The 22529-nt window shown below is 39.5% G+C and overlaps 1 protein-coding gene across 1 annotated transcript in view; it reads right to left on the bottom strand.

The window, feature by feature from the left end:
* LOC108535499 (phosphatidylinositol 3,4,5-trisphosphate-dependent Rac exchanger 2 protein-like) overlaps positions 1-22529 on the bottom strand; it is an 88137-nt gene that overhangs the window by 6857 nt on the left and 58751 nt on the right. The window contains exons 4-5 of the mRNA XM_017881533.1: positions 12670-12772; positions 5486-5553 (exon numbers count right to left, since the gene is read on the bottom strand). Of these exons, the coding sequence (XP_017737022.1) occupies positions 5486-5553; positions 12670-12772 (171 nt within the window). The remainder of the gene's footprint in view (positions 1-5485; positions 5554-12669; positions 12773-22529) is intronic.

Raw genomic sequence — 22529 nt, 5'->3', positions numbered from 1 at the left:
GCTTTCCTGGTATGAGAACATGTAGAAGAAGCTATTGACTTTGGAGGTTTGCGAAATGTATTTCAAGTCTGGAAGGTGGTTTATGCTCTATATGTTATCTCCATGCAAGAGGCAAATACTAAAATAAAGACATCTCACATCAGAAAAAGCTTATTTCATCCCTCCCAGAGTAAAGAATACATTAAATTGACCCAACGTACTTCAAAGGTTCTTTTGCAGCTGAAGAATACGGTGTTACTTCAAATTGCATTCCCAGGGCTGGGATAATGAAATAAGAAGGTTCTTTTTCTTCTTAATTTCCTTCCTCTTATTTCCCTAACAGTGCTACCTAATGATTGAAAAGGCACAGTGGGCTTAGTCACGTAGGACAGGAATGGGAAGATGGGTGGCGAAAGTCCTGCCCCATGAGATCTGGGCTGAGCCATCATATTCCATTACCTTGCTCAGCACGTTTCCACGTAATGTAACTAATAGCACTGGGTAGATGAGTCTTTGAAATGTCTGCCTTGCAAATTGAAGAAAAGGCTACTCCCTGTGATCACCTAATGAAATAATAGCTCTGGGTATTGTGGAACTGGGCAGATTCAGCTTCTGTGAGGCTTCTTGGAAGTGACTCAGGGTTATTTGAGTTCAGACACATTTGTAATGGAAATTGCAGAGCTCTGGGAATTTAGAACAGGCAGATGAAGTTTCTAAGTGAAATGTAATAGGTAAGAGTTGGACTTTCATCCTGCACTGAAACATTTATTTTTTGGCAGATAAATTGTTGGGTAGTGTGAGGCCTTGGTCTGCCCATCATTTGGGGCCCTTTTGTATTCTCATTCCACCTATGGACATCAGTGGCCCTGCATGAAAACGGTTTGTTTTTGGCCTTCTTTCTCCTATTCTTGTTTGAGCTCAGGTAGCCCAAATTTCCTGCCCAAATGCAAATCTGCCAAGAGCAGAACTTTCCAACTTCATGCTATAGATGGTGCCTTTCACATTTCTACATAGCAAAAATAAAAGCTACGTGAAAGGAGACCACAAAGTAAATGCCTCTTTCAAGGTTAAAGCATCAATCATACTCTGTCCCAAGGCAATTCTCCCCATCTCACAAATGAGAAAAGTGAGTCTCAGAGAGGAAAAAAAATCCTGACTAAATAAGGTCACATAGCCATTTATTTTTTATTTTTTCTTTCTTTTTCTTTCTTTCTTTTTCTTTTTTTTAAGAGACAAGGTCTCACTCTGTCTCCCAGGCTGGAGTGCAGTGGTGCGACCATAGCTTACTGCAGCCTCAACCTCCAAGGCTCAAGCTATCTTTCCATCTCAGTCTCCTGAGTAGGTTGGACCACAGGCAGACAGCACCATGCCTGGCTATTTATTTATTTATTTTGAGACAGAGTCTCGCTCTGTTGCCCAGGCTGGAGTGCAGTGGCGCAATCTTGGCTCACTGCAACCTCTGCCTTCTGCCTTCTGGGTTCAGGAGATTCTCCTCTCTTAGCCTCCCAAGTAGCTGGGACTACAGGCGCCTGCCACCATGCCTGGCTAATTTTTTTATTTTTAGTAGAGATGGGGTTTCACCATGTTAGCCAGGATGGTCTTGATCTCCTGACTTCATGATCCACCTGCCTTGGCCTCCCAAAGTGCTGGGACTGCAGGCAGGAGCCATCGCACCCTGCCATTTTTTATTTTTTATTTTATGTAAAGACAGGGTCTTGCTTTGTTGTCCAGGCTGGTCTTGAACTCCCAGTCTCAAGCAACTCTCTCACCTCAGCCTCCCAAAGTGCAGGGACTACACATATGAACCACCATGCTCGGCCCATTTTTTTCACTTTTATCCATTATAGAATGCCCCCTCCTGATTAAACAAGTAAAGAAAATCAGGTTTTCATAGCACAAGAGTTCCAGATTTTGTGACATAGCAGAGAACAAAGCCAGTGTGCTGGATGTGCAGTCTGACATCTGGAATGTAATATTTGGTTCTTGAAGAATAGAAGCTTACTGCCCTGAAGAGCCAATGTATGAAGCTGGGAGGGGGAAGGTCCTTTGTACTCCCTCCTCACATACCCGTTCTATCCTACCACAATACCCATTCACTTGATTCTCTAAATTTATTTTGTCTTTGTATTCTACTAAGCTGAAAGCTCTTTGAGTGCATGAAGTGTTTCTCATCCATCTTAATACTCCAATGCCAAAAGCAGTTCTGGACACATCTTTTAGACACAGGTTGCTAAAGGGGAGGATACAAAATGCATTGGAGCCAAGGGTGTCCAAGAAACATCCCTCCCCAGAGCAGGCTTTACCTACCTCAGAATTATTAAACTCTGATACTCTGCTTTCTAGCTTTCTGATTTCCTAAATTATTATATTCACTCTCTCAGCAGTGTGACTATGGCTGATTGCTCCTTTTTGAATTCCAGAACAACCATCTCCAGTCCATGGCTCACTTTGGATTCTGTAGCCCCACTTCCTCTGCTTTCTCTTCAGTGCTGACATCCCCTGAGCATGTCCTGACCTTCTCTCATCTCTCTTACCTATTCATCGTCTTAACGAAATTGATTTCTGTGTCTTCACCTACCTCCTAAATATCGAAGACTCATAGGACTATAGCGCCACCTATTCTTTTCTCCTTGGCTTTCGACCAGTATATTCCACTGTCCACAAGGTCCTCTCCAGGGATGATGATTGATGCTCAATCTCAGTACTACCAATCTGAGCTCCCCATCTCCTCCCCGTGCGTGTGCTTCCCTTCTGTGCCCACTGTCTCAGGGGAAAGAACCACAAGCATCTCATTATACAAGCCAAAGATTTGGTGGTCATCCTAGAATCTTCCTTTTCCCTAAACTCCCTTATCCAATTAGTGTCCAAAGACTATTGATTCTGTCTTCTAAATATCTCTCTAATCCATCCTCTCATCTTGGCTTCAATACACCATAATCTTTTTTTAAGCTCCTGCTTCAGTCTTAGCTGTCCTCAGATGGGCCCTCCTGATGTTGCCAGAGATAAATTCTAAAATTCAAATCTTCCAGATAGGAAGATTGCTTATGCACGCCTCCCTATTGTCTTCAAGTTAAAATCAAAACTCTTCTGTACTCCTAAAAGTCTCTTCTGATCTGGCCCTGGTCTACATCTCCAGCCTCACTTCACATTATACTTGAATCACATTCAACCACCAGTCATTGAGGTCTAGGCATAGTTCTCAGAACATCATGTCTTCTGTGGTCCTTGGTACTATTGCATCCACAGTATGGGACATGCATTACAATGCTGACAGGCCCAGGAGTATTCTGTGACCTCTTCTCTCTGTCGTTAGGCTGCATTATGTCCCTTCTCTGTGTTCTCATGACAATCTGTGCCTATTTCCATCACACACTGTGTACTATTTTCATTCTATTCCATTGTTGCTCTACTGCACTTCAACAACTGGTGGAGGATACTATGTCTTTTGTCCTCTAGCTCTTAGCAAGGGGCCTGGCACCTAAAGACACACAGCAGAAATTCAATATATGTGCTCTGAATAAATGTTTTTAAAAGTCAAGTGGTTGGTGAGAGAAAAACTCTGATAGGGATGGGTTGAGGATTTGAATCAAATAGTATCTCAGACAGAGATAGCAAACTTCAGCTCCATTAAGATGTTTCCAGAAACATGATCCCAGCTTTTCCCATGGATGGCCTCACTGTGATTGCCAAATGTGTTCTTCAACTCACTGTCTTTGGGGCTGGAGTCCAGGTTCTCAGTTGGGAGCGATCCCAGCCCCTCCGTGCTCCTTGGCATTCTCTCTGCACCCTTCACAGGGTGATTCCTGTTTTCTACCTTTCCTTGTAATTATGCCTTCTTCACTTCATCTTTTTAACTGAAAACTCTGTGAGGGCCAGGGCTACTTCTAATTCAGGTTTATACTCTCCCTGGGGCATAGCAGAGTGCTTTGCATTTCTGAGGTCCTCAATAAATATTTGCAGAATGAATGAAAGAATAAATAAAATAAATTTTAAAAATTACTCTTGCTTTCGCTCTCAGGCCTATTACTCCCTTGTAGACAATGTCAACTTTATGGCTGGCTCATTTTATTGAGTTTCGTTTCAAGTATTTTCAACATAACCCAATATGGTTTCTTTTCTTGTGTTCAGCTTGCATATTGGTTTATTGATCAGGGTGCTGAAGTCTGATCCTCACCTCACGGTTTATTAGTGTTTATAGGTCTAGCTAAGAACACCTTGCTGAGCCATGATCTTGTTTTCTTATTGGAATTTTAATACTTCACTGGGTCTATCATCCAAACATACCATGCCTCCCAAGGTGCTGGATGGAGAATGGGTATGTAAAAATAATCCTTTAGCAATAGAAAGCCTTACATTCTAACCTAATCAATTGTGAAAGACAATATTAACAAAACTTGAGGATGAAATAGAGTTAGGAGTCACCACTAAAAATAAATGCAATTAGAACATGAGTGCTCCATCCATTTTCAGGGGGAAAATATGTTTTCCCTTTGAAAGCACTTTCACTACCCACATGGTTTTTCAGAATGAAATATTACTTCATAAATGCTGTAGCCATCATTCCCACTCTGGTAACTGCTCTGTAAAGAGAAATAGTGTTTTGCCTGTGGCAGCGTTTGGAAGAGCCTATTTTTGTTAAAATACAAATGTATAAAAGCAATCAAATGTAAAAGAAATTATTTAGCTTTTCCTTACTTCAAGATGGATGGTTGCCTATTCTTATCACCAGGGAAATCAAAATCAGAGCATTTCCCTGAAGACTATTATTTATGTTCATTTATTTTAAAGTCAATAGGAGTCCTTTCTTACGATGCTGTGTGAACTGTAAACATTTGAGGTAACAAACAAAAATTTCATTTATTAATTTCTTCATTCAGACATTCTTGAAATCTGTTCAGATATTTGATGTTTACTATGATGAGTAATAAATAAAATCCAAAAAAAAAAAATTCTCTGCCTCCAGAAAACTCATGTTCAGGTTGGGCAAAGGAACATGTGACAATATATTGCAACAAAATATGATAAAGTTTATCATAGGTCAATATGAAAGATGCTAAGGGAGTACAGAGAGGAAGGAAACTCAAGCAAGACTCCAAGGGGAAAATGACATCTAAGTTAGGTTTTGCAGTGAAATAGGAGTTTTCCATACAAACGCATATAGGAAAGGCAATCATGCTAGAAGGAACAGCATGTACAGTCACAGAAGTATAAATGAAAATGTCATTTTGGTTGTTTGGCATGGCTGGATTTCAAATTTTAGCAGTGCCTGTGTGAGCTTTTCTTTTTGAATTCATGATAGTACTTGCAAAATAGAATAATATCCTTTTATTTCTGAGAGCATTTATGTGTAATCACACTTAGCCATTGGGTGTTTCAAGGGCAATCTCCATAATTACAATCAGTACGACACGGGGCACATCCTAGATCAACTGCATTAGCGGAGGGACGCTGCCGGGAAAATGCTGGCAAATCTTTCGGGCAAGGGCACAGCAGGGGAGGCACTTACCTTGGTGCAGACTGTGGGGTCCGGTCTCTGACTCCCAAATTCTTCGCTGTGTTCTGAACTCTTGCTCCCTGAAAGTCAGGAAAATCATTTTTATCCCTACAGTGGGTTAGTAATAATTTAACACACCATTAACATCTATGTGTAGGATACTTATTCCAACAATGTCTTTAACATCAAGGGAGATTAGCCAAGAGAAAGACAGATATCACCATCAGAGCATTTCCAAAATTAATGCTTTTAATAAAAATGTCCTGTTATGTTGCTTTGTCTTTATTCCTAGAAGCAATCAATACTTCAGATGTTGAAAACAGGCCAGGCACAGTGGCTCATGCCTGTAATTCCAGCACTTTGAGGGGCCAAGGTGGAAGGATTACTAAAGCCTGGGAATTCAAGACCATCCTGGGAAACACAGTAAGACTGTCTCTAAAAAAATACAAAAATTAGCCAGGCACGGCTGCTCAATTGTGGTCCCAGCTACTTGAAAGGCTAAAGTGGGAGGATTGCTTGAGCCTAGGAGGTTGAGGCTATAGTGAGCTATATTTATGCCACTGCACTCCAGCCTGGGAGACAGAGTGAGAGACCCTGTCTCAAAAAAAAAAAAAAAAAAGAAAGAAAAGAAAATAATAAAATAAATAAAATTTAAAAAAGATGTTGAAAATAGTAAATGAGCAGACTATAAATACCTGCTCTGTGTTACCACTTTTCTGGAACAGAAATCACAGTTTTATCACACCTGTTTTTTTTCTTACCTGAATCATTAACTATTTTAAGTTTACTAGTACATAGCAAAAAAATATTTTCTTAACTACTTCTGAAGCAATTTCTGGACAAGTCATGTCCATGCAGATCTATGAAATCTAGTAATTCTGCCTCAGAGTTTATAATACAATCTACTCTGGCAATGAGAAAGTCTTCACAGTCTGTCAAGTTCATGAATGAAGTTATAATCACTTTAGCTCCTCATGAAAATTAATTACTACATAGGACCAAATACCAGAGTTTGGGGTTTGGAATAGATTAAGGAGAGTTGTCCAAAAACTCTGAAACTCTCTCTCCAGCTACTACATTCTGAACTAAGGAAAGAAACAAGATAAAAAGAAGGAAAAAAAGAACATATTCTCTCAAAAGGGATGTAAAATAGGAAAACAAATAGGGAAGGGAGTGTGGCATCAAAAAGAATGGTGGGAAGAAATTTAGGAATTGCAATTATGGACTTAAGAAAAACTATTTTGGCTAATCCAAAAGCAGTTATCTCAACTGACTGTTCACAGACAGTTACAGATCAATTGAACTCATTGTTCTGCTCTTTCCCCACTTTTCACCACTGCACTTGACCAGTCTTTAAAAACAAAAACAAAGAAACAAACAAAGAAAACTGTTTATTTTACACTTAGAGAAAAGTACAGACAGAACTGAGACTTTACATACTCCATGTGGCTTCCCCTAATGTTAACTCTTCACTTAACCAGAGTATGATTATTAAAACCAAGAATTAACGTTGGTACAATATTATCAACTAAACTGCACATCTCATTCAAATTTCCTCATTTTCTCCCACTAACGTCTCTTTTCTGTTCTAAGATCCAACCTAGGATCCCATATTGCCTTTTGCTTACATGTCTCCTTACTCCCCTCCAATCTCTGCCAGTTCCTTAGGTCCTTCCTGCCTTTCATGACCTTAATACTCTTGTAAGTATTGGTCATTACTTTGCAAAATGTCTCAGTTTGGGTGTGTCTGATGTTTGCTCACGATTAGAAACAGGAAATGCACTTGGGGCAAGAAAATCACAGAAGTGATGTCATGCCCTTCTCAGTGCATCCTATCAGGGGATACAGCATGTCGTCATATCTTATCACTGCTAACATTAACTTTGATCACTTTGGTGTCTGCCAGATTTTGCCACTGTAAAGTTAATCATTGCTTTTTTTTTCTGTAGTTAATAAATATGTTTGGGGATATACTATGAGACTATGCAATATCCTGTTTCTCTTCAAACTTTCACTCACTGATTTTAGCCTCCGTTGCTGTATCTTGTCTACAACAATAATATTGCTTTGTTATGGACTGGAATTCTGTTAAAAAGAGTAATCTCTTCTCTCTAAATTATTTATTTATTCAAGTATGTATTTAAATCAGTGTGGACTCATAATTATTTTATTCCATGAGATATAATCCAATACTTACATTATCATTATTATTGTTATTTTGCTAAAATTGTTTCAGTTTTGGCCACTGGGAGCTCTTTCTGGTTGTTTCTTGTGCCTTTTTTAATATGCTGCCATCATTGTTTAGTACTCCTTTATTTTCTGGCACCTCAAGATGTTCCAGACTTGTCTTTCTTGTCTCATCTGGTAATTTACCATTTCTCCAAGGGGCCCTGGCTATTTTATTGGGGAATGGTATTTAGAAGCCAAGATTTGGACACTGAGTGAGCTCTTTACTACTGGGAGGATAACTGCAACTAGGCCTTTCCAGCAGGCAGGGCTAATTTACATATACAAACATACTCATACATCTATATTCATTTCTACATCCATCCATATTTGTATGTGTATTTATCAGTTCATACTGATACATGTGATTTCAATCCAGTAGCATAGGGTTCATTCCAGATTCCAGCCTTCTTCCTTTCCTTATTTGTAACTTTTTCCTCAGACAGTGAGAAATCAGCTTCTCGTTATTTACAATAACTTATTTGTTCATTCTTAGTAACACATAAATTAGTTTTAGAATTCCTAAATCATACCCTGTGAAAAACAGATTTACTAACTAGTGTGCAGTATTTGTGTACAATGCTTTTTTTCTATAGCTTTATAGTATTTCCATTAAGAAAAATGTTTGCTTTCTTAAAAGTTTTCAAATAAGACTGATGCTTGTCATGGTGAAGACATCAGTTGGCACATTTCACTTTAAATTCATCTATATTGTTCATAAACTCAACATTCCAGCTACTTGCGTTTTTACACTCTGGCTTATATTGCTCCCTCTACTTAAACACTCTTCCTGCACCCTTCCCATCCTGTCTGCATCATATTTATCTCCCAAGTTCCAAATCAAATATCATCTTAGTTAATAACTGATTGGTCACTCACCATATCAGGCACTGTTTTAAGTACATTAAGTATATTTACTTATTTAATCTTCACAACAACACTATGAAACAAGTACTATTATTATCCTTGTTTTAATACTGATGAAACTAAGTACCAAAGAGGCTAAGAATATTCCCCTGAATCACCCAGATAGTCAACACTGGAGTTGGAATTCAAATTGTGGCTGCTTGGCTCACAAGTCTGTTCTCTTTTATTCACAATAGCAAAGTCATGGAATCAACCTAAGTACCCATCAACAGTAGGTTGGATAAAAAACGTGCTACATATACACCATGGAATACTCTATGCCATAAAAAGGATAAAATCATGTTATTTGCAGCACGCTGAATGCAGCTGGAGGCCATTATCCTAAGTGAATTAACACTGAAATAGAAAATCAAATACTGCATGTTCTCTCTTTTAAGTGGGGACGATACAATGAGTACACATAGACGTAAAGATGGAAACAACAGACACTGCAGACTCCAAATGGGGAGAGGAAGGAAGGGGGACAGGATTAAAAAATTACCTATTGGGTATGTTTACTGTTGGGGTGATGGGTTCAATAGAAGTCCAAATCCCAGCATTATGCAACGTAACCATGTAACAAACCTGCACATGTATCCCTTAAATCTAAAACAAAACAAAAACTTACTCTGTGCTCTTAGTCCCTATCATCAATTCATCTTCTGCATGAAGCCCTTCTCCAGCTATCCTAATTAGAATGAAATCATTGAACAAACATCTTTTGGCATTTACTTTGTACTAGGTACTATTTTGGGAAACTGTGATACAAAAATGAGTAAGACTTATCCCAGCCAGGGAGGGGCTCAGCTACTCATTTGCTTCCTGTTCTGAGTCTTGATATGCTGAGGTTAGTTACCCTATAGAGACTTGCTTGCCTGTGCCCGTGACATGGTGATTTTCCTATGCATGTGTCCACCGTGAGAATAGGCAAGGACCACATCAACCTCATGTCTTTGTTCTTAGTGCCCAGTGTGATGCTTTGATACTGAAGGTAAGGGGTCAGGATACTTTGGAATCCCAGCTTTTATTAAAAAGGTTAAGAAGACATTTGTGGCCGGGCGCTGTGGCTCACGCCTGTAATCCCAGCACTTTGGGAGGCCGAGACAGGCAGATCATGAGGTCAGGAGATCGAGACCATCCTGGCAAACACGGTGAAACCCCGTCTCTACTAAAAAGTACAGAAAGCTAGTCAGGCGAGGTAGCAGTGCCTGTAGTCCCAGCTACTCAGGAGGCTGAGGCAGGAGAATGGCGTGAACCTGGGAGGCGGAGCTTGCAGTGAGCTGAGATCCGGCCACTGTACTCCAGCCTGGGCGACAGAGTGAGACTCCGTCTCAAAAAAAAAAAAGAAGACATTTGTTCTAGGCTGCCATCAAAGAACACTAGGAATATATAATTTATGGCATAGAAAAATTTAAATTTATAATGTAAATGACAGTTTCTACTGCAAGCCTTTTATTAATCAAATCAGCTGGTTACATAAAGTGATGCCTAAGGTTGTTATAATCATTAGCAAAACATCATAAAAGACATAGTACCCTTCTCTTCTGTCTTTTATCTTTCCTTCAAACTCAAGCAGTGAGTTAAAATAACAACTCTATGAAAAGTATATACCCAAAATCTGTAGAGGAAAACAATACCGAAATTAAAATAAGAACAATAAATCATGCCAAAAGCTTCTTATTCTCAAAAAAACTAAAAAATCTTAGTTTTTTCATTATATTGTTCATTTATATATTGTAAAACTGTAATAGATACTAAATATTATTCTTTAATATATCATAATACAAATTTGATAATGCAATAATGCAAATACTTCAATATATACTGAAGATGACAAGTATCTAACCACTTGATCTCTAAACAGCTGAGTCTAAATGGTTAAGTAATTGTCCCTGAGGTTGAAAGGCAAAAAGGAGAGAAAATCCAAGCTAGACCTTTCATTCAGACTTGTATTCTAACTGCTCAAATCATAAGTAGGTAAGAGTTGGCTTGTGGATTGGACCTCAGCCACAAATCTCACTGTCTGCTACTGCTGAACACTGGAAGGAGAATCGGCGACAGGAGGACTTTTGAAGAAATCTCTGGGGTCACCAGTCTGCCCAGTTTCCTTAAAAGAGGGTCCCAGGCTCTGTGATCTTTCAAAGAAGTTAAACCTTATTTCTTTGCCTCTCATAGCCATTGAGACGTCACAACTTGGGGCAGAGGAACAAATAACAAAGGAAGAAAGCTACCTATTCCAAATGTATTCATTTTTTAAAAAATTTTGGGGGAAGAACAAGTGATATATCCTGACAAAATAATGAGGTTTATATATCAACAGGAATTTTCTAAGGAATCCCATGACTTTTAAAATTATGCTATACTTATATACAACAACATAATAATACTATATAAATATAATTTACATTGTATTTTAAAGAGCTTTACACCAGTTAAGTGAGTCATTGGGGCCTACATAATATCAATATTACTTTATCTCTATTTTCTCTATTTCCATTTTTAGTTTTAAAAAGTTAAAGTATTCGATATGATTATGACTATTCAAATCTATAAGGTAGACATGGATATGTCACCAACTCATAACTACCTCCTTAGTGGAATATTCTAAAAGAAAGTAAATTCCAGTTTCTTTTGCTTGTCATAAGCTATAATTTTGAGATGGCCCTTCCCAAGTCTTCCCACAAACCTACTCTAATGAGCAACATGATCAAACAGAAAGGTGATTAATTTCTTTCTGTATTTCTTAGCAACTTAAATCTCAACTGTGATATGGATAATCATAAGTTTACCTGGGTCTACTTTTTGAAACATAATGTGTATATATATCCAAAAAGTCCTTCCTAAACCTTCTGGCAAATCACATCTGTGTTTACCCTTTCCAGCTGGCCCACAGTACGTCACATGCTTCTTATTTCTAACCTTTACTTAACAAATCTCTCTTGGACCTTCTAAGACCTTGGTTTTCAATCTTCAGCTCCTGAGCCCTAACCAGAAGTACCAATGTATATGTTCTCCCTGTGCCTGATCTCTGCATTGAAGACACCAGCTTGATGTTGGCCTCTTCAGTTGATTTTTTCATGGGCTTTGTTGGCATTCTGCAATACAGTCTTGGGAGCAAGCCCAGAGGGATTTATATGTTTGCCTGGGAGTTAGACACTAAGCTTCCAATAAACAAAGTAGTCATAATTACAAAGCATATCTTAAAAACTAAATCACTCACTGTCACTGGGCAACTCAAACCAAGTCAGCAAGTAGAGAAATTTGTTAAATCAATTTCTTTTGGTTGCCCAAAGAAAAGGTGGTAGAATAACATATAACATTTGTGTCTTTTGATTTGTCTTTCTGTAGGTTAAGTATCTTTTCTGCTAGATTAAGCGCATTTTCATAATTAGTAAATTAGAGCTTAGTGCATTTTTAAAAATAACTTTAAGAGTTAAAAACTAAACCACCACACTTAGAATACTATTGGGCTACTGTATAGAATAAAGTTAATTCTATTTATAAGAGAGTATATTCTCGCCTGTAAGTACTCCAGTGACCCGAAGACAGTCCAAAGACTGCTATTTATCCCCTAAAGGAAAATTCGAGGTAAGTGCTTTATCCTTGGATTAATGTACACGGCTGAGTATGGCATGAAAGTCCCTTGGCAGTCACCAGGAGCCAGCAGGACCCTCAATTCTTTCCTCTTCTTCCTTGCCCCTGTCCCTCTCCACCTCAAGCTTTACCACTAACAATTGCCAAAAAATGCCATATGTCCTTTTACTTGTTCCTTACATAAACGCCAAATTCACTGCTACTTTATTCCACTTAGTCAAGTCCCTTTCTGCCTGCAGATTACTGCGTAGACATCCCTTTTTCCAGAGTTCTCTAAGATTCTTGCAGAACCTCAGACTGGTGCCTGCGGCATCTTCTCCCTGGGAGCATTTCTCATTCAAGAGTTACCTCTGAGCCTAGTAAACTGTACATCACATCCAGGCACCTGTCAGACCCCTGATAAATGAACAAAGGAATCTTCAAGTCCAGGGCCTACAAAACAACTCTTCTCAAATCTCCATGACACCTACCTGCTTCCGCATCACATCTGTAGCCTGCATGATGTAGCGAGGTGGCAGTCCGTGGCTTCTGGCCAAAATGATGGCTTGCTCCAGTGTCACGCTCAGGGTGCACCTGGGGGCCAAGGCAAGGGCAAGTCAGACCCCATGGCTCCTGATACACCCTTTGGGATGATGTGGATTACTAATTGCAAAATCAGAAGGCACCAGCCAAAATAAAAGTGACTAGACAATGAACCGCTGATTTTTCTACATAGAACACCAGTTTAAAAATAGATTATAAAGGTACACTACTGGGGTCAGAAATTAAGTATTTAAATTTAAAACAAACCCATGATGAACTATGTTTATAAGAGCACTTATCTACAGAAAATTAAATAACCAGAATTAGAACAAGTTTTATTACTGAATATTATTCTTTAATGATATTTCATGTAATTTAGAAGAAATGACTAAAGAATATTTATCATTAACTTCTAAATATTGATAATTAATAGATTTATATTGATCTATGCACAAATATTGTAGAAGAATAAACAGCGAAATTACTATTTATTGAGGTCAGAATTGATTTTTTTAAATGTGTTTATTGGACCCAATCTAAAAGCGCATTTGTAAAAGTTCCAAAAGGAACTTGTAACTAGTTATATAGAAATGTGATACCCAGAGTAGCCCTGAGAGAAGTATTCTAACCAGCATTTAGTGATTGGTGCGTCTTTGTTCTTTTCCTTCTCTCTCTCTTTTTTTTTTTTTTTTTTTTTTTTTTTTTTTGAGACGGAGTCTCGCCCTGTCGCCAGGCTGGAGTGCAGTGGCGCATTCTCAGCTCACTGCAACCTCTGCCTCTGAGGTTCAAGCGATTCTCCTGCCTCAGTCTCCCAACTAGCTGGGATTACAAGAGCGTGCCACCACACCCGGCTAATTTTGTGTTTTTGGTAGATATGGGGTTTCACCATGTTGGCCAGGATGGACTCCCAAAGTGCTGGGATTACAGGTGTGAACCACTGTGCCTGGCTGTTCTTTTCCTTCTCTTTAAGGCATTCTTTTATGTTCTTCCACATTGATCTCTGAAGTACCCCTTAAAGCCTATGTTTATTTGTTAACATCAGGTGCTGCGTCTGCTGAATTGTTCTTAAAGAGTATCTTTTGGCCGGGCGCGCGCTGGCTCAAGCTGTAATCCAGCACTTCTTGGGAGGCCGAGAGCGGGTGGATCACGAGTCAGGAGATCGAGACCATCCTGGCTAACACGGGTGTTTTTTTTTTTTTTTTTTCAAACCTCGTCTCGTTACTAAAAAATACAAAAACTAGCCGGGGCGAGGTGGCGGGCGTCCGTAGTCCCAGCTTATCTCGGGAGGCTGAGGCAGGAGCAATGGGCGTAAACCGGGAAGGCGGAGCTATGCAGTGAGCTGGAGATCCGGCCCTGCACTCCAGGCCCGGGCCGACACGACGCGAGACTCCCGTCTCAAAAAAAAAAAAAAAAAAAAAAAAAAAAAAAAAAAAGATGTATCTTTTGCATGCATTCCATAAAAATTGTCAATTTTAGATGCTTCTCCTAAAATTGTATTAATGGATTTTGTTTTACTTGTTTTTTTAACATATTCATATTTTAATTAGCCTTTTCATTATTTTTGCATTTACTTCCCTGTAGTTTGTTGTTTAATTTGTGTATTTTCCTAGATCTGTCTAGTATTTTTCCCTACAAATAAAAGTAAGTTCTACAGTGCAATTGTTTCTATGGGAGAAATATCTAACTCATTGGTTATGAGGCTGTAACATGGAAGTTCTTGGTTATGAGGCTCTAACACAGAAGTCCAATGCGTTTGGTAGGTTTTGACACTGATAAGAAAAAGAGGAGACAGGGATTTAAAACACTACTGTTGCAGTATTAGAACCTCACAAAGTGCAACTGTGTGATTACACATAACTGTATTCTAAGGAGAAATATGTAAGTTCCATTGGCTGTTAAATGACTCGAGAGGCAGCTGTCTCATTACCATTGCAGAGAATTCATTATTATTATTAACACATGTCCAGGTGGACTAAAGTTTCATTATTAAGTTCTAGTTGTACATGATGTTCACAAACTTTTAGTGTGTGAGTCTGATAACAATGCATATTGTTTTACATATACACGCGAGCTGCAGAACAGTCTATGCCAATGAAGGCCAAACAGTATAACTAACAGTTCATGTTTAAAAAATCAGTTTTCTGCCGGGCACAGTGGTTCACGCCTGTAATCCTAGCACTTTGGAAGGCTGAGGCAGGTGGATCACGAGGTCAGGAGATTGAGATCATTGTGGCTAACATGGTGAAACCCCGTGTCTACTAAAAATACAAAACATTAGCTGGGTGTGGTGGGGGGTGCCTGTAGTCCCCGCTACTCAGGAGGCTAAGGCAGGAGAATGGCGTGAACCTGGGAGGTGGAGCTTGCAGTGAGCTGAGATGGCGCCACTGCACTCCACCCTGGGCGACAGAGCGAGACTCCGTCTCAAAAAAAAAGAAAAAAAAAAAAATCAGTTTTCTACAAAGCATTTAATTGCCAGTTTACTCAACAGATGGTAACCTTTTTCTCCTCCTTAAGGTCTTCTCCACTCCAATTTTAAATGTTTATTGATCCTAACATTTTAATCAATACAGCTCATTACACCATCTGAATGAAGCCAAGGGGAGGAAAAAAATCTTTATCTTTTTCTACTCATGCTGAAATATGTCTGTGCTTTACTGATAAAGTACAGCTTGCTCTATGTCTCATGTACTCACTTATAAACAAGACCTACACACTGTGAGGGGTTTTTAATAGACAGTCAACGATTATTATTCATTTTCTTAATCCTTTTAAACTGATTTCTTTCTCCCTACCTCAAGTTGTAGTAAGCAGCAGTACAGCAGCAAATTACCCGCCAGAGATTTTAAAAGATTTTACTGCAATCAGGAAGTGAATGTGCCCAGGAACATGTTCTCTGAAAGGACACCTCAAAGTGCGACTTGCAATCAATCACATATCACCGAAGAGAAAAATCTACCTTCAAATGGATATGTATATTCTCTTTCCCCAGCATTTCAAAACCAGATGGTTGCACCTTTATTTGTCTTTTTGTGCTAACCATTATGTCTCTTCCAATTAGGCCCCAAAATTAATTTGAAATGTTAAAAAAGTAAAAGTGTTAAAAGAGGCAGTCACATAAAGGTGGGAAATATTGCCTGTAATTTGAATCACGGTTGATGGGTCCAATCAAGGCCTTGTATTTCCACTCACAGCATCACAGAATTCCATTTTCCTAAACTAAGCATGCAAAAGAAAGCCTCTCAGGAAGGCCGCCACTTTTCTGTCAGTATACCATTATTTGCCCAATAGCTTTTCATCTTCTCCCAACTATCTCAATTTGAATGTCAAGTGGAAAAAATCAGCATCTGCAAGAAACATTCTGATGTTGGCATTCTCTGACGGACTCCAGGTCCAGAAAGTGGCACACCATTTTTCAGTGGTACATAAATATATACTCAGAGGCAGGTTTACAAGAGCTCATTTGATTTTATAGGCACTTTCTAATGACCAGAGAGACTGATAAGCTAGCCCTGGGCAAGAGAAAGAAAGGAGCATATTAAAGGCCAGGAACTCTCATTCAATAGGAGGTTTCTCTTTTTTTGGAGACAGGGTCTCACTCTGTTGCCCAGGCTGGAATGCAGTGGCGCCATCTCAGCTCACTGCAGTTTCGACTTCCTGGGCTCGGGTGATCCTCCCTCCTCAGCCTTCCAAATAGCCGGGACTACAGGAATATACCATCACATCCAGTCAACTTTTGCATTTTTTGTGGAGATGGGTTTTCACTGTTTTTCCCAGGTTTGTCTTGAACTCCTTGTCTCAAGTGATTCACCTGCTTCAGCCTCCCAAAGTACTGGAATTACAGGTGTGAGCCACCATGCCCAATACGGGGTTTCTTACCTGATGCCCCAATCTTCTTTCTAACATGAACTCTGTTTTACAATTAAACTAAAATTTGAATAAATCTATATTTTTACCCCACCTGGAAAATATAGGTCTTCAATTTTTCAGCTCCTTCTACTACAACATCGCTTAAAAGTATTCACACAACTCTTTCCCTAGAAGCCACAAAATAATGAAATAAATGTCATAGAGTAGTATTTGTCCTTCATAAAAAGGCAATTGTAACATAGGCACTGAAGAAAGTTTGTCCATAATTTTAGTAAAAAGACATTCCAAGTAATGGCTCTGCTTAGAGTATACATGTGAGGAAGCACACTTGATAGGGTAGCAAAGTTACATAGAAATGTTTAATTTCCCCATAGGAAGAAAAAGGAAAAGGTCAATATATCTGTGCTTATAATTAATAAATCTCCTTGACATATTTTTAACTGAGAACAGATCCCAAACCACTCAGTTATTGAGCACAGTTTTAATATGATAAATGTAACCTACAGTTAATGGGTTCCATTTAATTTGAAGGACACTTCGATTTAGCAATGCTAAGGAAGACGTATTAAAATGTATTTTATTGCATGATTCTTTCTCTCATTTATTAGTTTGCCAAACATTTTTTGACTGTCTACTTTGTACCTACAAATATCATAAGTTGCTGGCAGGAGTGGATTTACTGTGGAGCTACAAAAGCTTGGGTTTCAAGGCCCCTTACTTGTAGGAATCCCTTTCCAGGTTCTGCGAGGGGCCTTAGCACTGTGTTCACATAGTCACATACCTTTACAAATGTGCAAAAGCAAAATGTTTTAACTGCAAATGACATAGCTGCTGTCTTCTTTACACCCCAGTTTCCTTCTGTAATGTCGGGTAGTGTTCAACTGGCTGTGGTTACTTTTGAAATTGAGCTGAAGAAAGTTGAGCTGGGATGCATTCAGGCTAGATTTGCTGGGAACTATTTATTGGACAATAATTACTTTCATTTATGGCTGGGTTATTGTAGTATTCTGTGTAGAAATGGCATCTAGAGTATTCCTACTGCCCATTGCACACAATCACCCAATGCTAGAAAACAGGTGCAGGGCCAGAGGTCATGATGTAATACACCCATATCCTGAGGCCCCCCAGGATGGGAAACGTGAATGTTCTGGAGGACAAAAGGGTTGAAACTATACAGCCAGAAACTACTCTGTGGCATATTCTTTCAAATTTATGGTTCATATGCTAAAGAAACTTAGAGAAGTTTTCTTTTCTTTTCTTTTTTTTTTTTTTGCATTTGACAATTTAAAAATACATAGCAATTTATTTTTTCTTATATTCTGAATATTAACTTTCATTCCTATTTTGTTTTGTAATTTTCTAAATTCTTTCTGACTTTATTTTACTTAACTTCAGACCCCCAAATCTCCATTACTCCAGTGTGTAGGAGATGCAACAGTGAACAAAGCCAAGTCCCATCTCTTTTGATAATCAAATTTCAGTGAGAAGACACAGAAAATAAAGCAGCAAATGTATAATATCAGTTGGGAATGATTTACCCAGAAAAAATAAATTTTGTGGCAGATTAGAAAGTGGAATGGTACTAGTGAAGGGTGTAATGGCAGAGGGAGGTACTGTTTTGGGGAAGACCATTTCAAGCAGAGTAAGTACAAAGGCCCTGAGGTTAATGCCAGTTCAGTCTGCTCATGAACAAGTGTGGAGCTCAATATGCTGGTGCACATAGGGAGAAGGAGATGAGGCTGGGGAAACAGCCTCGGCTCAAACATGCAGAGCCTTGGGCATCAGAGTTTAGGAGTTAGTGGGTTTGGTTACTGCTTTGGTTGACATGAAAACATTTCTATATTTACATGGTATCAAAGAACAATTTAAGTAAATTACCAAAGTAATTTACTAAGTACCCAACCATAACAGTTTATCAACACTATATTCAAAGCATCTTCAGTTGCTTTCCAGTGACATTTTCAAAGGCAAACTCTTCATCCTCTCCCACTTTCCACCTCATTATCCCAGTATCCTACTTACTCCCCACAACTCACAACTGCTTTCCGCTTTCAGTCAGCTTCTTAGTACCATTGTACAAACCCCTCCCCCAATCCCATGTCCATTTATTCTCTGTCTTTCACTACTTTCAAACTATCTTGGAACCTCTTTCCGAATGCAAAATGGCAGCTGAAAACAGAAGGGTTTGAAGACAGTCTTATGGAGCTGTACCCAGGTTACTTCTACTCTCAGCCTGCATCTCCCCTGTGAATTGAGGAAAGCAGGCGTACTGACCTCATAAAGCACAGCAAGAAAGACCTGAAGTGATGAGTGTGATCCCTGCCCATGGTAAGTCTGTGTAGAGGAGCCTTCTCTTTATGGGAGTACATTATTTGGAAAAACTTAAGGAACACAAGTAAATCACAGTTTCTCAAATCTCATCATATTTCCACTATTTAAAAGGTTTCTACTTTATATTTTTGTAGTCCTTTTCATCCTAAAGAGGTGCTCACTAAAATAACCCTGGAGTAAATTATGATGTTATATGATTACAATAATTACATGAAGCTAAAGACAAATGTGTGCCAATATTTCTTTTAAAAACCAAGTTCAGTTAAAGGAGAGTCTACCAGACTATAATTTGGGCATTTGCTGATAAAATTCTTGGTGATTTTTTTTTTCAGGTGTTTGTCCCAGTTGATCTTAGACATCAGATCTTGAGTTTATTTTATATAGCAAACTGCAGAACTAAAGGAAGGTCAGGAAAAGCATGTGAACTAGTCTTCTGTTTCCCAACCCCATTTCTAGATGCCAGAGAAGTGTCTCCCGTCCCCTCCTCAACTAAGTCTCACTGGAGAGACAAAGCTTCGTTTTCTAAATTGGCTTACATGCAAAATATTGTATTTCAACCATTTCTAACTTAGGTTCATTATACTATATTTAGTTCGCTTTTGAAGATATCAGTTCTTACTTAAAGCGGATATTGTTTACATGTTAACCCTCCCTTTTAAGATGACTCATAACATTTCTATAATAAATTAGATAGAAGAGTCTCTCAAAACCTACAGGCCTCCTACATTTGGTCATTTACCACGATTACAGACAAAAACAACCGTTTTATTCTAAAATCAGTTCTGTATTTCAAAACCTCCAGAAGCCTACTGCCTCATTTAATATTGATTCAAAGTGTACTGAGCAAGGAAGCCAATCTCTCAAGGGCTGAAATGCATTTTACTGAACATGTGGGGAGCTGTAACACCCCTTTTGGGCCACACTGTAACTCACAATGAAATGACATGGGAAACCAGAACTATTCGAGGTTTATGGTTCTGAGCTCTGTTTTCCTACTGGATTTATTTGCCAGCTCTCAGCATGCTCACTGTCAGAACGCTGATATTTTGCTTGGTAGCTAATCGTTATATTGCTATTTCCTGAGGGCAACCCCAAATGTTTTTATTACTAGTGGAGGAGGGTTACTTAGACCCTAACACATTAAACAAAACACATGAAAATCTAGGGTGATAATCTCTGAATTTGTAGTCACAACAATTTGCCATAAATCGATGTCATGTAGATGTTGCAGTAAAACAAGTTTTTAAAGTAATGACGAATAGGAAATGTAACCTTTAGTAGGGAATACTTTTTATTTCCCCACATTTTTAAAATTGAAGGTGGGATTAAACATTAATTTGAAAACTTCTATTGTTCTTGATAATGTTACCTACAAAGGTACCACCGAAAACTATCCCTGAAAGAAAAATACACTGAAATTGAGGTTCCAAGATGGCTGAATAGGAACAGCTCCAGTCTGCAGCTCCCACGTGAGCAACCCAGAAGACGGGCGATTTCTCTGCATTTCCAACTGAGGTACTGGGTTCATCTCACAGGGGCTCGTCAGACAGTGGGTGCAGCCCACAGAGCAGGGCAGGGCATGGCCTCAGCAGGGAAGTGCAAGGGGTTGGAGAATTCCCTTTCCTAGCAAAGGGAAGCCATGGCAGACAGTACCTGGAAAATCGGGACACTCCCACCCTAATACAGTGCTTTTCCAATGACCTTAGCAAACAGCACACCAGGAGATTATATCTGGGCCCGGCTGGGAGGGTCCCACGCCCATGGAGCCTTGCTCACTGCTAGCACAGCAGTCTGAGATTGAACTGCGAGGTGGCAGTGAGGCTGGGGGAGGGTGTCTGCCATTGCTGAGGCTTGAGTGGGTAAACAAAGCAGCTGGGAAGCTCCAACTGGGTGGAGCCCACCGTAGCTCAAGGGGCCTGCCTACCTTTGTAGACTCCACCTCTGGGGGCAGGGCATAGCTGAACAAAAGTCAGCAGAAACTTCTGCAGACTTAAATGTCCCTGTCTGACAGCTTTGAAGAGAGTAGTGGTTCTCCCAGCATGGAGTTTGAGATCTGACAACAGACAGACTGCCTCCTCAAGTGGGTCCCTGACCCCCGAGTGACGTAACTGGGAGGCACCTCAGTATAGGAGTGACTGACACTGCATACGCCCGAGTGCCCCTCTGAGATGAAGCTCTCAGAGGAAGGATCAGCCAGCAACATCTGCCATTCTGCAGCTTCCGCTGGAAATATCCAGGCAAACAGCATCTGGAGTGGACCTCCAGCAGACCTTCAGTTGAGGGTCCTGACTGTTAGAAGGAAAACTAACAAGCAGAAAGGACATCCACACCAAAACTCCATCAGTATATCACCATCATCAAAGACGAAAGGTAGATAAAACCACAAAGATGGGGAGAAACCGGAGCAGAGAAGCTGAACATTCTAAAAATCAGAGCGCCTCTTCTCCTCCAAAGGAACCCAGCTCCACCCCAGCAATGGAACAAAGCCAGATGGAGATGACTTTGACAGGTTGAGAGAAGAAGGCTTCAGATGATCAGTAATAACAAATTTCTCCAAGCTAAAGGGGGACGTTCAAACCCATTGCAAAGAAGCTAAAAACCTTGAAAAGAGATTAGACAAATGGTTAACTAGAATAACCAGTGTAGAGAAGTCCTTAAATGACCTGATGGAGCTGAAAACTATGGCACGAGAACTACGTGACACATGCACAAGCTTCAGTAACCGATTTGATCAAGTGGAAGAAAGGGTATCAGTGATTGAAGATCAAATGAATGAAATAAAGTGAGAAGAGAAGTTTAGAGAAAAAAGAGTAAAACAAATGAACAAAGCCCCAAGAAATATGGGACTATGTGAAAAGACCAAATCTAAGTCTGATTGGTGTACCTGAAAGTGACAGGGAGAATGGAACCAAGTTGGAAAACACTCTTCAGGATAGTATCTAGGAGAACTTATCCAACCTAGTGAGGCAGGCCAATATTCACAGGAAATACAGAGAACGACACAAAGATAATCCTCGAGAAGAGGAACTCCAAGACACATAATTGTCAGATTCACCAAAGTTTAAATAAAGGAAAAAATGCTAAGGGCAGTCAGAGAGAAAGGTTAGGTTACCCACAAAGGGAAGCACATCAGACTAACAGTGAATCTCTTGGCAGAAACTCTACAAGCCAGAAGAGAGTGGGGGCCAATATTCAGTATTCTTAAAGAATTTTCAACCCAGAATTTCATATCCAGCCAAACTAAGCTTCATAAGTGAAGCAGAAATAAAATCTTTTACAGACAAACAAATGCTGAGAGATTTTGTCACCACCGGGCCTGCCTTACAAGAGCTCCTGAAGGAAGCACTAAACATAGAAAGGAACAACCAGTACCAGCCACTGCGAAAACACCCCGAATTGCAAAGACCATCAATGCTAGGAAGAAACTGCATCAACTAACGACCAAAATAACCAGCTAACATCATAATGACAGCATCAAATTCACACATAACAATATTAACCTTAAATGTAAATGTGCTAAACGCTCCAATTAAAAGACACAGACTGGCAAATTGGATAAAGAGTCAAGACCCATCAGTGTGCTATATTCAGGAGACCCATCTCATGTGCA

This window comes from Rhinopithecus bieti, unplaced genomic scaffold, assembly GCF_001698545.2.
Source record: "Rhinopithecus bieti isolate Rb0 unplaced genomic scaffold, ASM169854v2 scaffold_13017, whole genome shotgun sequence".
Taxonomy (NCBI): Eukaryota; Metazoa; Chordata; class Mammalia; order Primates; family Cercopithecidae; genus Rhinopithecus; species Rhinopithecus bieti.
This window is presented reverse-complemented; position numbering and strand designations above follow the sequence as displayed.